An 18219-nucleotide genomic window follows, 5' to 3' on the forward strand; every position below is an offset into this window, starting at 1 on the left:
CCCTGATTTCAAGAGTCATTGAGAGAAGACATTATTGATGCAACAGGAGACTTTGTTTATATACTGTATCTTTTAAAAACTATTTCTGACTTTCCCTTTACCTCATATCACTAGGCTTTTTAATGGTCTCTGAACTCCCTGGTAAAGAGAAGATCTTTCTGCTACAGAAGATTCTAGAATTCTCTAGAAACAAATGAGTTGAAGTGGTAGAAAAAATTTAGGTGAAGATTGAGAAAAATTGGTCCAAATCCCAAAAAAAGATATCTTTTAGTTATAAATTATAGCATCGATTATAACATTTGCTTTGCCTTGGCTAGAATTTGCTGCTGTATCTGGTCTGGGATGATAGTTTTCCAAAAGTAGCTGAACGAATGAACTATAAGAGCTAATAGTTCTCTCATGGAGTCATTGACTTACTGGAAGAATAAAATGCACTGTTCCTTAAAGCTTCAAACTCTTAAGTAGAACTGAGAGTGTTAATAGTGCTGAAATTCTTCGTAGTTTTTATAATCCATGGCAAATGAAGTTAATTCAACTTAATACATATTTATGGAAACTCTTATTGCATCACACTGGTCAAATGGTGGTGATGCTAAGATAAATATGATGTCTCATGCTTTCAAGGAGCTCACAATATAGTGCATGCTGCATTGCTTTGGAACTTGCAAAGAAAATCAACCTCAGCTAATACAATTAGCATCAAATTTCAAGATGTTCTATAGTCAAAGAATAAAAGTGTTATTAATTCCTTGAGAAAAAGCTCAGGGTTTTGATCAACTAGAGATAATGTCAAACTGCATTTGGATGACAAGTCTACTATTTAGAAATTACTTAGCTGGCTCACTGCTCTACAGAGTAAAACACATTTGTAATCTGTCACAGAAGTTCGGGCTTGGGTCTGGCCATTTAAGTCACTGTGTGTAACGTTGAGGAATGCTTTCCTTAATGGGCATTCCATGACAGCTTACTAGCCAACTCTGGAAGTGTGGAGATATGAGATTAAAATATTGAGAGCTTCTGACCTAGCAACTGTGGCGTTCTTACTGACTTGGAAATTCAGCGGCACACCACACATACCTGAAAGGAGTGACTCCAAATACAATAATATACTTGAGTAATTTGCTTCTAGAAAAACTACAACTCCTACTTCAAATTGCTGTGTGACAATAAGAAAAAAACCATTTCTACTATACAGTGGAAAGGAAAAATATCCATTAATGGTCACAATAAAATATAAATGTAACAGATGCTAAAATGTGTAACAGGTTCATTATCCCAAGACATTCAGTGATTAACTAGGCACTTTCCCTTTTGTTATGCAAAAACATGCAGCCGCTTTATTGAACATTATAGGGATGCCTAAGCAAGTAAAAATGAGCGTGTCTTTCAGTTAACATGCTGTATAACACCAATCAAATTTTCAACAGAAGCATAAACATCTTCCATTTAATCATCTCGGCAAAAATTATGCATTTGGTTCAGAACACAATGCTGCTAGTCTTCTATATAAATAAGGCAAACAATGCTTTTCTTTCTTATTTATTCTCTTAAACATAGTTTTATGTCTGAATGCATTATAAATCACTTGAATTTCGATAACTGCTGAAATGTGAATTACATAGTCGCGATGCCCTCTCCAATTTTTAAATATTCACTAAACTTTCCCATTTAATTTTCCTTAATTCTTCTTTTCTGAGATGTTGAGAATCTTAGAAAAAAGGATACATATTTTATTCATCTTCATAGCCCTAATACCTAGCCTATAAAATATTAACTACATATTAATATATGTAAGTGCATATAAATACAACTTTGGGTTTTTCAATGACTTCTTTTCTGGGTAAGGTCACAGTGGTGAGAATCCAGAAAGAGGATCATGTGAGAAACGAACTCCCAAGGATTCTGGCCTGACCAGAGCTCAACATCTGGCTCAGGGCAGAGGGAAGGGGGGTTAGCAGATCAGATAGCTTGTGAAACTCAGATTTGAGAAGGAGGAAAGACTCATGAACCTGTTGAGATTTTGAGAAACATCAAGCCCTCGTTTGGGCAGCACGTTGGGTGAGTGTGGAAGGGGTGAGGCTGGCAGATGAGGCTGGGATTGTGAGGGCTCTCATAGGACACTGAGTGTTCTCCAAGAGACAACAAAAGCCATAAAGTATTCCAGAGAAGTGACATGATGAAAGACATTTTGTAAATGGAAATTCACAATGGAAGATGGATTTGATGCCCTGGACTTCAAGACACTGCTCTTAGTACAGCCTTCTGGTACAGCAGAGAATGGTTACATGCTCTGTTCCACTTGACAGTGGAAGAGAGTTAGCATGTTCCTTCCCAAAATCTATGCTTCAAGCTAAATATCGCATTCCTTCCATCATTCCTTTGTCATTCTGGTTCTCTCAACATCCTGGTTGTTGGCCTTTGGGCATGTTCTCTAGTTTGTCTATGTCTCTTTTGAAACACAGTGCCCACAGCTTAACATAAAAGGCAGAAATCACAGAGGAAAAGATTGATAAATTTCACCAGACCTAAACTGAAAACAGCTACATATTGAACAAACTCAGCCACAAACCGAAATGTGAGTCTTTGATTACCTGTATCAGAATCACATTTGGGCCTTCTAAGATTCAGACTCCAGAATTCTACCCTGACCTTTTATACCATATTTTCTATGAGCAGTGTTTAGGAATTTGCATCAAACATTTATGTGCATACACATACACACACATGCATGCACACATACACAACTACTCCTCACCACACACAGACAAGCTAGGTGATTCTTGAGTAGACTCAAGCTTGACAACAGCTGTTGCAAACAATCTTAATAACAAAACTCAGGACAATATTTATGATACATGTAACAGGAAAAGAAGTAACATCTTCAAAGTGCAAACAGCAATTACAAGCCAATGAGGAAAATAGTAAGCATCCTAATAAAAAGCTGAGCCACTAATTTATAAAAAGAATAAATATAGGGCTTCCCTGGTGGCGCAGTGGTTGAGAGTCTGCCTGCAGATGCAGGGGACACGGGTTCGTGCCCCGCTCCAGGAAGATCCCACATGCCGCGGAGCGGCTGGGCCCGTGAGCCATGGCCGCTGAGCCTGCGCGTCCGGAGCCTGTGCTCCGCAACGGGAGAGGCCACCAAAAAAAAAAAAAAAAAAAAAGAATAAATATAAATAGACAAAAGAGAAGGAAAAAAATGACCATCTTCACTACATGTCTACCATCCCTTATACTCAATTTCAAAGTAGAAAAGCTCTGAAAATAAAGATATTTTCAGCATTCATACAGCAGTAAAATTTAATCTGACTTGAGCTCATTTGGTGTTAAAACCCATCAAGAAGAGAGGGTATTGATAGTCTCTGTATGTCGTACTTAGTGTGGATAGTCATGTTTCACTGCAGAGGGATGCAGAAGGTTTTGTTTGTTTATAGTTGGCTATGCTACCCCAGGCCCCCTGAGGTGGCTGGAGAATGTACAGATCTGTATTATCTTGCTAAAACTCAAAAAGAAATCCAAATTTTAAAAGAGTTGAATTAAAATGATCATGGATAAGTATAATTAAGGAAATGTATATCAAAATGAAATACTCCTTTTTTTGCCAGTCAAGTTGGAAACTATTAATACAAATCCAATATTCTTTGCTGTTGAGGGGGATGGTCACCTTCCAGCACTTATTGTGGAATTATAAATAAAACAACCTCTAGAGGGAAATTAAGCCAAGCATATTAGAAGTCATTATAACATGCAACCCTTTTTACCTAGCAATTCAACTTGTAGGAATTTATCTCAAGAAAATATTCACTGTGTCATGTACATTGAAGCACTACAAATAGTAATAAAATGGAAACAAAGGTTGAACAATAGAGAATCTGTCAATACCATCACTGATAAAATTATAATACATTGATTAAAATAATTTTGTGAAAGAAAATGTAATAACGTGGAAAATTTTAATAACATTGTGAAGTGAAAAATCAGGTTATAAAACAATAATAATGTAGAGTATGATTCTGTTTTCAGAAAAATAGATGTAATTATTATCATAAGCTAAAGTCTACAACTAATGATGAATTTATCTGGAATATTATATTATAAATAATTGTATTTCTTCTTTATTCTGCTCTATGCTTTCCAATTTTTTTCAAAAACTTGTAAAGTTTCTGGAATTTAAAAGTCAATACATGAGGAGTGGAGATCAAGAGGGTGGAGTAGAAGGACATGGAGCTCACTTTCCTCCACAAACACATTGAAAATACATCTACATGTGGAACAATTCTCACAGAAAAGTAACTGAAAACTGGCAGATCTCTTACACAACAAAAGCTGCAAGAAAGATTCCCTTACAATTGGGTAGGACCAAAAAAAAAAAAAAAAACATCAGGACAGGACCTCTACCCCTGGGAGGGATCTGTGAAAGAGGAAATGTTCCCTTGCTCTGGGAACCCCCATTGCCAGCTGAGAGGTCTCCCGGGACAGATAGGGAGCTAGAGAGGAGTGTATTCTGCTCACAGGAATGTGCAGGTGCTGGCTTGCTCACAATCAGGACAGAGAGAGATGGGCACTGATGGCTGTCAGTTGCTGTACTTCCCAGCTGGTAACCAAAGCCAGATGGGGCTGCTGGTACGCACAGTATCTAATTGCTGAAACTCAGGCTCCAGTGACAGTCCCTGGGAGAGGACTCAGTCTAGCTGTGCAGAGACAGCCAGAAGGGCCTAGAGTGTGGTCCCCAGCTGCCATTGTTAATGTGCACAGGGTGGGGTGTGGTTCCACCATAGGAGCCCCAATATCACTCCACACAGGACAGGGCATGGGTCTGCCATTAGAACCCCATTGTCAGCGTGCTCAACAGGGCATGGCTCCAGTGGCAGTAGGCTTTGTGATATCACACAGGATGGAGCAGGGCTGATACCTGAGCCTATCATCAGCTCTACCACAGTAGGGACGGGTCAGAGGGCAGGTCCAGCAGCAGCAGACTTTGTTGGTTTGCACACCAAGTGATGGGCAGCATCAGAATTCCACGTCCCACAGACAGACCCTGTGGAAGAGTACTCAGCCACTCCTTTCCCCACAGGAGCACTCCAGTCTTACCTACCTCACACTGAAGCTTGGAACCAGATCTGGGAGCTTCTATTCCAAGTGGAGAGCTGATCCTACCCCCAACAGAGCTATGACAGCCACAGAACAAAGAGTGCCCAACATCCAGTGCAGGCTCTGGTCACCACAACACCAGTCACACCCCCTATCAAGGTGATAACGGCCAGCACACACTGAGGAAAGACATGGCTGGCATCCATACCAAAAACACTCCTCACACCAAAAATATTGGACTCACACAGTCTACACAGGGATACTCCCACATAAAAACAGTCCTGCAAGACGACAGTAGATAACTGTTTCTCCTAAACTCACAAAGACAGAGAAACATACGTAAAACGAAAAAAGCAGAGGAACTACTCCCAATCAAATGAACAAGAGAAATTCCCTGAGAGAACAAAGAATGAAACAGACCTCACCAGTCTACTAGACCCCAGGTTTAAAAAGGAGGTAATAAAATTGCTAAAGGAATTAAGGAAGATTATGGATAAATGCAGATCACTGTAACAAGGAACTAGAAACTATAAAGAGGAATGAATAAATATTAGACAACTCAGTTGCCAAGATAAAAATTGAGCTAAAATCAATGACTAGCAGACTAAGTAATGCAGAAGGATGAATAAGTGATCTGGAAGATAGAATAATGGAAATCACCCAATCAGAACAGCAGACAGAAAGACAAATTAGAAAAAAAGAAAGCAACATATGAGAGCTATGGGACAATATAAATCGTGCCAATCTATGCATAATAGGGGCTCCAGAAGGAGAAGAAAGAGAAAAGAGGATCAAAAATGTATTTGAAGAAATTATGGTTGAAAACTTACCAAAATTCCTTCCTTCCAGGTACAGGAAGCACATATTGTCCCAAACAAGATGAACCCAAACAGACCCACACCTAGACATATCATAATTAAATTGGCAAAAGTAAAAGATAAAGAAAAGGGACTTCCCTGGTGGTCCAGTGGTTAAGACTCCACGCTCCCAATGCAGGGGGCCTGGGTTCTATCTCTGGTTCAGGAACTAAGATCCCACATACTGCAACTAAGCCCATGTGCCGCAACTAGAGGAACCCACATGCCACAATGAAGACCCGACGCAGCCAAAATAAATAAATAAATTAATTAATTAAAAAAAAACCATAGAGGATTCTACAACAAGAGCCCACAGTATAGCACAGGGAATGCTACTCAATACTCTGTAATAACCTATATGGGAAAAGAATCTGAAAAAGGATAGATATATGTAGATGTATAACTTAATCACTTTGCTGTACACCTGAAACTAACACAACATTGTAAATCAACTATATTCTAGTATAAAATAAAAGTTAAAAAATAAATAAATTTAAAAAAGCAAAAAAGCGAAAGGATTCTAAAGGCAGCAAGAGAAAACAAAAAGTCAGTTACAAGGGAGGCTATTTGCTGATTTCTATACAGAAACTTTGCAGGCCAGAAGGGAGTGGCAGGATATATTCAAAGTCCTGAAAGGGAAAAACCTGCAACCCAGGATACTCTACCCAGCAATAATATTATTTAGAATATAAGGAGAAACTAAGAATTTCTCAGACAAGCAAAAACTAAAAGAACACAGCAATACTAAATCTACCCTAAAACAAATATTGAAAGGTCTTCTCGAAATAGAAAATAAGCAAGAATCTATAGGAAAGGTAAGAAGGCAATAGGAAAGGCAAATATATAAAAGGATTGAAGGACTTCCCTGGTGGTGCAGTGGTTAAGAATCCGCCTGCCAATGCAGGGGACATGGGTTCGAGCCCTGGTCCAGGAAGATCCCACATATGGCAGAGCAACTAAGCCCGCGCACCACAACTACTGAGCCTGTGCTCTAGAGCTCACAAGCCACAACTACTGAGCCTGCTTGCCACAACTACTGAAGCCCACACACCTAGAGCCCGTGCTCTGCAACAAGAGAAGCCACTGCAGTGAGAAGCCTGCACACCACAACGAAGAGTATCCCTCGCTTGCTGCAACTAGAGAAAGCCCGCACACGGCAATGAAGACCCAACACAGCCAAAAATAAATAACTTAATTAATTAAAAAGAAAAAAACGGATTGAAGATCACTTATATGCCATACATAGATTAAACCAATCAAAAAATTGTGTAAAAGCAATTATAACTATAATTAACAGCAAAAGGATAAACATGCAGATGTAAAATAGGACATCAAAATCACAAAATGTAGGGGCAAGGAGTAAAAAATATAGATCTTTTAGAATGTGTTTGAACTCACATGACTATCAGTCTAAAGCAAGTAGATACAGTTATGGGTTAACATACTTGAAAATCAGGGTAACCACAAATCATAAATGTACAATAGATTCACAAAAACACAAAAGAAAGAACTTAAGCATAATATAAAATAAAACCATCAAACCACAAAAGGAAAAAAAAGAAGAAAAAGACAAAGAACAACTACAAAATCAACTGGAAAACAATGTTTAAAATGGCACGAAATACATACTTATCAATAATTACTTTAAATGTCATTGGAAAAAATGCTTCAATAAAGAGACATAGAGTAGCAGATTGGACTAAAAAAGCAAGACCCTGCAATATGCTGCTTATTAGAGACTCACCTTAGAGCAAAAGACATGCATAGATTGAAAGTGAGGGGATGAAAAAGGTTTTTCATGCAAATGGAAATGACTAAAAAAACAGGGATAGCAATATTCATATCAGACAAAATAGACTTTAAAATAAAGTTCACAAAGAAAGGCAAAGAAGGACACTATATAATGATACAAGAAGAGAGTATTACACTTGTTAACATATATGTACCCAATATAGGAGCACCCAAATATATAAAACAAATACTAACAGACTCAAAGGAAAAATTGACAGGAATACAATAATAGTAAGAGACTTTAATACTCCACTGACATCAATGGACAGATCTTCCAGACAGAAAATCAATAAGGCAGCAGAGATCCTAAATGACACAGTAGAACAGTCGGACTTGATATCTATATGCCACTACATCCAAAAACAACCCAGAATACAGATTTTTTTCAAGTGGCATGGAACATTCTCTAGCATTGACCACATACTAGGGCACAAAACAAGCCTCAACAAATTTAAGAGGATAGAAATTATTTCAAGCATCTTTTCTGAACACAACGCTGTGAAACTAGAAATCAACTGCAGAAAGAAAAACAAGAAAAAAAATGATTACATGGAGACTAAACAATATGCTACTAAAAATCCAATGGGTCATTGATGAAATCAAAGAGGAAATCAGAAAATACCTTGAGACAAATGGCAATGAAAACACAACCATACAAAATCTATGGGATGCAACAAAAGCAGTTTTTAGAGGGAAGTTCATAGTGATAACAGGATTTCCTCAAGAAACAAGAAAAAATTCAAATAAACAACTTACCCTACCACCAAAAAAATTACAAAAAGAGGAACAAAAAAGCCCAAGCAGAAGGAAGGCTATAATAAAGATCAGAAGGGAAATAAATAAAATAGAGATCAAAAAACAGTAGAAAATATCAAGAAAACCAAGAGCTGATATTTTGAAAAGAAAACCAAATAAACAAATGTCTAGGCAGGCTCACCAAGAAGAAAACAGAGAGGACCCAAATAAACAAACTAAAAAATGAAAGAGGAGAAATAACAATCAATACCAGAGAAATATAAAAAATCATAAGAGAATACTATGAACACTATATGGCAACAAACTGGACAACCTAGAAAAAATGGACAAGTTTCTAGAAACATACAGCTTGCCAAGACTGAGTCAAGGAGAAACAAATAATTTGAGCATACTGATAACTGGAAGTGAAATAGAATCTGTAATTTAAAAAAAAAAAACTCCTTGCATACAAAAGTCCAGAACCAGATGGCTTCACTGGGAAATTCTACCAAACATACAAAGAAGAACTTATACCTATCCTTCTCAAAGTACTCCAAAAGACTGAAGAGGAGGGAACATTCCCAAAGTCATTCTATGAAGCCACCATCACCCTGATACCAAAACCAAACAAACACACTACAAAAAAGCAAAATTACAAGCCAATATCTTTGGTGAATATAAATGCAAAAATCCTCAACAAAATATTAGCAGGCTGAATTCAACAATACATAAAAAGGATCATACATCACGATCAAGTGGGATTCATTCCAGGGTTGCAAGGATGGTTCCACATATGCAAATCAACCAACATGATACAGCACGTTAACAAAAGGAAAGACAAAACCCACATCATCTCAATAGATGCAGAAGAAGCATTTGATAAAATTCAACATCCATTCATGATAAAAAGTCTCACCAAAGTGGGTATAGAGAGAACGTATCTCAACATAATATGAGCCATTTATGGCAAACCAGCACACTCAGTGAAAAGCTGAAAGCCTTTCTGCCACTAACACAATATTGGAAATCAACTTCAATTTAAAGAAAGTCAATACATTTTTAATATAGTACTCCAAACTCAACACAATTCTGCTGAAATGTTCTGACCATGATAAAATAACATGGGGCTATTACCTCTTTCACCCTGGATACTTCTATTAGTACAGTCCAAGTTGACATAATACAAGATGAATTAACAATATATTTATAACTTGGTATACTACAAACAGGATTTTATATAAGGCATAATCATGATAGTGACAGTCAGAGTAATAACAATAAAACACCATAGGGAAAGAAATCTAATGACATTACAGGCAACGAGAAGCTATGTTGCCCAAAACACTTCTCCATGGAGGTCCTTTCTTATGTCTCACCTCCTTTTTCTTCCATAATGAGAGGAATGGCTGAAGGATGTGAAAAAATAAAACTCTAATTTTAAAAGATGGGGGTAAGGAGGTACTCAAAATAGCAGTCTGAGATAATATGGGTATTTTCCTTCTCTCTCTAAACATCTTTGAGATTACTGACTTTACACAAAAAAGGGGTAGAGAAAGAGGATGTGCAGCAAGGCATGGAATAATAGAGTGTAACACAAATAGCTCCTGTATGGTTCCAGAGTACAGCAAAAGTCAGAGGCTTTCACTTCATTTAAGGACTAAAGTAAAGATGACAAAAATTAGCAGGAAAAAAGGTGGCACACATCTCACTTAGAAGTACATTTGCAAAAATTGATTCAGCTGTTTATTATAAATAATGCACTGTCACAAAGTGGGATACACTCTAGTGATGTAAGGTGGGTCAAAATAAGAAATCTATTCTCACAGTTTATTATATTAAGAGTTCAAAGTGTAAAACATACTAAAAGAAAACACATCTGTGATAGTCTTCCATGATATTGAAAAGCTGCCTTACTTTATAAAAATTCACCATAAATTCCTGATAAAACTTAGAAAACACTTTTCTTAATGTGTTAGACACCAACAGCAAAAATGAAACTTAATAGTCAAATGAATATGTAAGGAAAAAAACCTAGAACCTCAATAATAAAATAGGATCACTTTGTCCCAGCTTACCCTTCCCCCTCCATGTGTCCTCAAGTCCATGCTCTACATCTGCATCTTTATTCTTGCCCTGCCCCTAGGTTCTTCAGAACTTTTTGTTTGTTTGTTTTTAGATTCCATATATATGTGTTAGCATATGGTATTTGTTTTTCTCTTTCTGACTTACTTCACTCTGTATGACAGACTCTAGGTCCATCCACCTCACTACAAATAACTCAATTTCGTTTCCTTTTATGGCTGAGTAATATTCCATTGTATATATGTGCCACATCTTCTTTATCCATTCATCTGTCGATGATGACCACTTAGGTTGCTTCCATGTCCTGGCTATTGTAAATAGAGCTGCAATGAACACTGTGGTACATGACTCTTTTTGAATTATGGTTTTCTCAGGGTATATGCCCAGTAGTGGGATTGCTGGGTGAAAGAATGGCATGGACATACATACACTACCAAATGCAAAATAGATAGCTAGTGGGAAGCAGCCACATAACACAGGGAGATCAGCTCGGTGCTTTGTGACCACCTAGAGGGGTGGGATAGGGAGGGTGGGAGGGAGACGCAAGAGGGAGGAGATATGGGGATATATGTATATGTATAGCTGATTCACTTTGTTATAAAGCAGAAACTAACACATCATTGTAAAGCAATTATACTCCAGTAAAGATGTTAAAAAAAATCAATCAATCAATAAATAAAACAGGATCAGCTCATGAGCTGGATGTTCATAAAGCAATTTTAATATCCATCAAATATCTAGGAGAAGGAAATAAGCTCTAACTAACAATGAAAAAATTGAAACACAGTAAGATATTTTTTTTTTTTTTTAACATCTTTATTGGGGTATAATTGCTTTACAATGGTGTGTTAGTTTCTGCTTTATAACAAAGTGAATCAGTCATACATAAACATATGTTCCCATATGACACAGTAAGATATTTTTGACCTTTGGACTAGCAAAAGGTTTAAAAGATCAATAATACCCAATATTAGCAAAGATGTGGAGAAAGATATATTAGTTTCCTATTACTGCTATAAAAAATTACTACAAACTTGGTGACTTAAAACAACACAAATTTGTTATCTTATAGTTTTGGAGGTCAAAAGTTCAAAATGGTTCGCATGGAGCTAAAATCAAGGTGTTGGAAGGGCTGTCTTTGTTCTGGAAGCTCTAGGAAAAATCCATTTCCTTGCCCTTTTCTGATTCTAGATGCTGCCTGCATTGCTTGGCTAATTGGCCTTCTTCCTTTATCTGCAAAGCCAGCAGTGTTGGGCCAAGTCTTTTTCATGCTACCATGTCTCTGGTTCTGCCTCCCTTTTCCTCTTTTAAAGACCTTTATAATTACATTGGGCACTCCAGGGTGTTCTAGGAAAATCTCCCTATTTTAAGGTCAGCTGACTGGAAACGTTAATTCCAGTGTAAACTTAACTTCCCTTTTCCATATACTTTAACATATTTGGAGGTTCCAGGGATTAGGATGTGAATATCTCTGTGTGTGTGTGTGTGTGTGTGTGTGTGTGTGTGCGCGTGTGCGTGTGTGTGTGTGTGTAGTGGTGGGAGGACATTATTCTGCCTACCATGCCAGGTATTTTTAGTCACTGTTGGTGTGTATATATTGTCATAATCTTTCTGGCAGATTGGCTTTGAAACATCCCTGAAGGTTACTGTGCATCATGGGACTATGGTTGTATATTAATTCGATTTGCAAATTCCCTTTTTTAGAGCACAGCTTTAAAACAGATCTCAAAAGAAGTATTGAAACTACTTACACTGGCCCACCTCCATCAAGCTTGGTGGCTGTTGCTCTACCCTTTCTGATTTCATAAGCAAGTCACAATCATTCAGAGATGGAAATAATTGTCTAAAACATTCAAAAACACATCAGACTTATTCTTACTGAGAGATGAGGAAGTCAGAAAGCCATTTTAGTGGTGAGATGAAGTGGCTCATGAATTTGAACAGAAAGAGTGAGACTGCTAAACCCTCTAGATCTTTGAGAAGTTCCATTATTCATTTAAGTATTTATCTCATTGGGACCATCTCAGAAAATACACATTGTATTATCAAGAGAACTCTAGAGGTCAAACAGAAAATATTCTTGAGCTGCTAACCATACAAATGCAGAAAGAAATAACACCTGGACCATGCTGAGGATGATAGGTTTAGTGTCTTCTCCATGACAAGGCTTGTCTGATAAACATCATCAACTCATTTTATTCTAATCAAATTATGTCCTTTTTATAGTTCATTGTCCTCCAGATCATACAGCTAGAGATTTTTCCAGTTACAACATCTCATTTGATTAGAATCCCTTTTTCAAGTTCTCCCACTTTACCTTGTTAAAATCTGCAAATTTTTTCCTCTCTTCATCAAAATAAGCCATAACTTTTTATAATTTTATTATAAAAATTTAGTAAATATATATTTAAATGTATATCTGTCACTAAGTTTGAACCCTTGAGTGATTCTATACTAAGATACAAAACAGACTGATGTTATTATTAATATTACGCGGTACGTAGGTCTCTCACTGTTGTGGCCTCTCCCGTTGCGGAGCACAGGCTCCGGACGCGCAGGCTCAGCGGCCATGGCTCATGGGCCTAGTCGCTCCGCGGCATGTGGGATCTTCCCGAACCGGGGGCACGAACCTGTGTCCCCTGCATAGGCAGGCGGACTCTCAACCACTGCACCACCAGGGAAGCCCCGATGGTTGCTATTTTTATAAATTAATAAAGTATCATGGACTCTCTATGACTGAATTTAGGATTATGAGCTTTTAAAGTTTTAAAGTGTTAATTTATTTGGTGTCATTTTCTCACCCATAATAACAGACGGTTTTACTCCTAATGTGAAAGTCAGTTGTAGTTCTCCATCACTCCATCCATAAGGAAGCCCTTCTGGGGGAGTCACCATGTCTCTCCTAACAACAGTGACAGCGTAAGTCAAGGCTTAGTCATAATATTCTTACCTCTTTTCCTTCTTTCAGGGATTAGGAAAAATATAGCAGGTCTGTCATGCTCAGAATCTCTTTCTGATGACTTTTCAATCAGGACTTTTCTAGCCTGTTTCATATTACAGGGAGGAGCAATCATAGCACCAAAATTTCTTATTCTTTTAGCCTCTTTTGTACCTGTCTGTAAGTGGTATGCTAATAGCAGTCGTGGAGGATACCAGTTTCAACTAGGAGAGTCTACCTGAGCAAAAACTGGGCTCAGGGAAACACACAGTATAGTCAGAACAAAGACTCTACTCTGGGTCTATGATGGTTGTGTCTTGCAAAATATAAAGAAAATTGAATTAGATGATAAATATTTCTAGAACCTACAAAGACTCTACTCTGGGTCTATGATGGTTGTGTCTTGCAAAATATAAAGAAAATTGAATTAGATGATAAATATTTCTAGAACCTACACCAAATTTAATGTATAAGTTGTCTAATATCAACAAAACATTAAATAAGCCCTGTAAAAACAAAGGTTTCAACTTCTGATCAATACAAATACAATTCTCACCAGAAAACCTATAAGTAGCTCATACAAGTACACTGACCCCAAAGCCTAAAAAAAAAATTACTTTTATTTGTAAATATTATAAAAAATTTCATTTAAAACATGTTTATTGAGTCCCAGCAACCTGTCATTACTGGTCTAGGTACTGGTCTAAGTTTAACCAACATCTGTTGAATATTCTCTCTTTGACCTAACTATTCCACACAGTTCTCACAACTTTTCAGTGAAATAGTTATATACATACAAATGAATAAATGTAATTCAATAGGGGAATAACTGTAATTGAAATTTATAAAAATTTCCATGGACATATAAGAAAAGAAGCACTTAGTTTATCTGAGAGAGGCAGATGAGGCTTCACAGAGAAGATAGCATTTAAGCTGAGGGTTGAAAGATGGCGGAGGGCAACCAAGCATGGGCATTGAGGAGAGGCTCTTGCCTCTCTTGCACTCTTTGCATGTGCAAAGGCCTGTGCCATGAGGAAAGACTTTACCAATTTGGTAATCAATAGATATTTAAGAATTAATGGAATATAAAATGTAAAGGGTGGGGATCAGGGAGGAAAGGGAAGGTGTCAGCCAGGAATAGGTGAGAAGTAAGGCATGGACTAGATGATAAAAGGCCCAGTATAGCATGGAAATGAATTTCTATTTGAAGAATTTTGAGGATCAAATTTTTATGTTAAAAAGATTATTTTGGAGAAATGGGGTTAGCCTAAAAGAAGCAAAATACTATTGTACTCATGTAAGTGAAAGTTGATGGTACCCTGAACTGAGGAAGAGGTTTATTAAAGGGTCTAAAGGAGAAACAAATTCAAGAGATGTTTAGCAAAAAGAACACATAAGCTTGACTGTTGGCTGGAAGATATGTGAGAGAGAGAGACATATTTTATATTTCCCAATTTTTTTTATTTGAGTGACTGAGTTGATAGCAGTCTGAGGGATTCATGACTGGTTGGTTTTAAACATGATAAACCAGAGAAGCCCATCGAACATCTAGGCAGATATAGCCAGTGGGCAGTTAGATATCCAGGTCTGAAATTCAGCAGAGGCATCTGGACTTGGGAAATATTAGAGAAAGATCAGTCTATAAGGACTGGAAGTCATGGTGGTGGATGAAACTGCCTTGGAAAAATAGCTGGGAAGAAAAGATAAAGAGGCTAGGACAGGACCTCAGAGTATACTGATGTTTAAAGGTAGTAAGAGGAAGGGGATTTGACAAATGGGATTGAAAAGAAAGAGACATACAGTTCGGCTTTGAGCCAGTACAGAGGTAGTTCCATGGAAACCCAAAAACGAAAGAATTTCAAATGTTTAATAATTGAGGCAGTCGTAAGATAAAGCAAATGCCCCCTTGAGATCTTATTTCTACACTTACTCATTACATCCACTAATTTTCATACGTGTGTAATCAAAACGTACCTTGGCCTCTACAACCTTGTCCTTCCCCTGAATCTTGTCCAGAAGCCCATCTTGAACTGAAAAAGCAGGATGGGGCTGGAGGAAAATAATGCCAAAAGGATTGGAGAATATATATTTTAACTGAAATTTTCTTGGGAATCTGGGTATAACATTGCATATGATAGAAAAAAACTTTTCTCTCTCTCCCGAGTTCTATTAGCTGTAGCAGCTGCCACCTCTATGTATTCTCTCTTTCTTTTCCCACAACTCCTTCCAGCTTCCTGGCTCCTACTGTCCTACTGCATAAGCAGGAACTGCCTCTATGTCCTTGAGTTTCCTAATTTTGCATCCATACCTATCAATCCATTCATTAAAACAAATGATATTCCTTGGTACCTATTCACTTTAGAAGGAATGAAAAGAATTATAAACAACTAATTTACTAATTTTCTTTTTTCTCCCAGACATACTTTTGTGTAGAAATTAATTTTGTTATAAAACAGAAATATATACCTCTTTGGTTTCATGCTATTACTATACTTTAGATCTTACTCAACTTGCCAAATAAATGTACGCAGCTATTGAAATCAAACAAAGATTAAATAAATGGTAAGCATCTCAGACATAAATACATTTTCAGCAAAGGGATATTTATAAAATATATTTTCATCAAAAATTAGAGAAAAGTGCACCACATACATATTTGATGTTAACTGTTCAGCTTTTCACAATATGCACCACAGGAATGATGTATTTTTATAGGAGAAATGCAGAATTCTGAACAATTCATCAAATGCAATAAATTCCAAGTACCATCTGGAAATTTGGAATTTTCTTGGGTTTCTTTTATGTATAGCTATCTGAATCGTAGTAACTATAGACATTCACTTATTTCTAGGGCATTACCTTAGAGCAGTGAGCTTCAGAGAAATCACATTTAGGCTAAATAAAAACGCATATTCACAGGCCAAATCCTCTAGTACTTCTGATGCCACTAGCTGTAAGAAGAAGACCCAAGAATCTGCATTTTTAACCGGTTTCTAGGTGACCGTGGTCACAAGAATCATCTGTAATGCTTAATCCCCTGGCACCATTGCACACATATGAAGCCAGAAACTTCTGGCAATCTTCCTATAGCCAGAGAATTCACATATTTTGTAAGAATTTTGGTGATTTTTATGATCAGGTAAGGTTTGAATCATCCCCTTAGCATACATCTCTTTTAGCATATTATGGCTGCAATGCACTGAGACTCCAAGGTCTTTATATACCACCACATTATTATAGTTTTCTCTAGCTAAGATCAAAAGAAGCCTGAATGATTAATTGTAATGCAAAGCATAACGCTGAAACTTTTTTCCAACCAAATTGTTTTCTTCTATCCAGATTATGTAATTTCAATGTGTAAAAATAGCTCACTTCAAGGGCCTTTTTAAGACTATCATAAAAATAACATGGGTCAGGAAAAAATTGTCATGACAGAGATGAGAAAATGGATTCCTAGACATGAAGTGACTTAACCAAGATCACACTCTAAGAAATAGAGCAAAGGAAACCATAAGCAAGACGAAAATACAAACCTCAGGATGAGAGAAAACAGTTGCAAATGAAGCAACTGACAAAGGATTAATCTCCAAAATACACAAACAGCTCATGCAGCTCAATAACAACAACAACAAAAACAACCCAATCAAAAAATAGGCTGAAGACCTAGATAGACATTTCTCCAAAGAAGACATACAGATGGCCAACAAACACATGAAAATATGCTTAACATCACTAATCATTAGAGAAAGGCAAATCAAAACTACAATGAGATATCACCTCACACCAGTCAGAATGGCCATCATCACAAAATCTACAAATGATACATTCTGGAGAGGGTGTGGAGAAAAGGGAAACCTCATGCATTGTTGGTGGGAATGTAAATTGATACAGCCACTACAGAGAACAGTATGGAGATTCCTTAAAAAACTAAAAATAGAGCTACCATATGACCCAGCAATCCCATTACTGGGCATATACCCAGAGAAAACCATAATTCAAAAAGACACATGCAGCCCAATGTTCACTGAAGAACTATTTACAATAGCCAGGACATGGAAGCAACCTAAAGTTCCATCAACAGAGGAATGGATAAAGAGGATGTGGCACATATATACAATGGAATATTACTCAGCCATAAAAAGGAACAAAATTGGGTCATTTGTAGAGACGTGGATGGACCTAGAGACTGTCAGACAGAGTGAAGTAAGACAGAGAAAAACAAATATCGTATATTAACGCATATATGTGGAATCTGAAAAAATTGGTATAGATGATCTCATTTACAAAGCAGAAATAGAGACACAGGTGTAGAGAAAAACATATGGATACCAAGGGGGAAAAGGGGGGGGTGGGATGAATTGGGAAATTGGGATTGACATATATACACTATTGATACTATATATAAAATAGATGACTAATGAGAACCTACTGTATAGCACAGGGAACTCTACTCAGTCCTCTGTGGTGACCTAAATGGGAAGTAAATCCAAAAAAGAGGGGATATCTGTATACATATAGCTGATTCACTCTGCTGTACAGTAAAAACTAACACAACATTGTAAAGCAATTATACTCCAATAAAATTATTTTTTAAAAAAGAGAAAAGAAATAGAGTCCTGGCTCTAGTCTATTGCAGGAGTGTTCCCTTCATTCACCAAGCTTCCTGCCACATGTCAGGTGCTTTGCTTTGGACATTACTTGTGTATATTACTTAATTTGATATGC

The 18219-nt window shown here is 37.1% G+C and overlaps 1 protein-coding gene across 9 annotated transcripts in view; it reads right to left on the reverse strand.

Annotated features, from left to right (window-relative positions):
* The window catches only part of TMEM117 (transmembrane protein 117), a 558938-nt gene that overhangs the window by 92857 nt on the left and 447862 nt on the right, over positions 1-18219 (reverse strand). For 6 of the 9 annotated variants that reach the window (XM_027093552.1, XM_027093548.1, XM_027093545.1 and 3 more), the window contains one exon: positions 15469-15543. The exons of the other annotated variants lie outside the window; for them this stretch is intronic. In XM_027093552.1, the coding sequence (XP_026949353.1) occupies positions 15469-15543 (75 nt within the window). The remainder of the gene's footprint in view (positions 1-15468; positions 15544-18219) is intronic. 9 annotated transcript variants of the gene reach the window in all.

This window comes from Aethalodelphis obliquidens, unplaced genomic scaffold (assembly GCF_003676395.1).
Source record: "Aethalodelphis obliquidens isolate GAN/ISIS:26980383/991018 unplaced genomic scaffold, ASM367639v1 scaffold84, whole genome shotgun sequence".
NCBI lineage: Eukaryota > Metazoa > Chordata > Mammalia > Artiodactyla > Delphinidae > Aethalodelphis > Aethalodelphis obliquidens.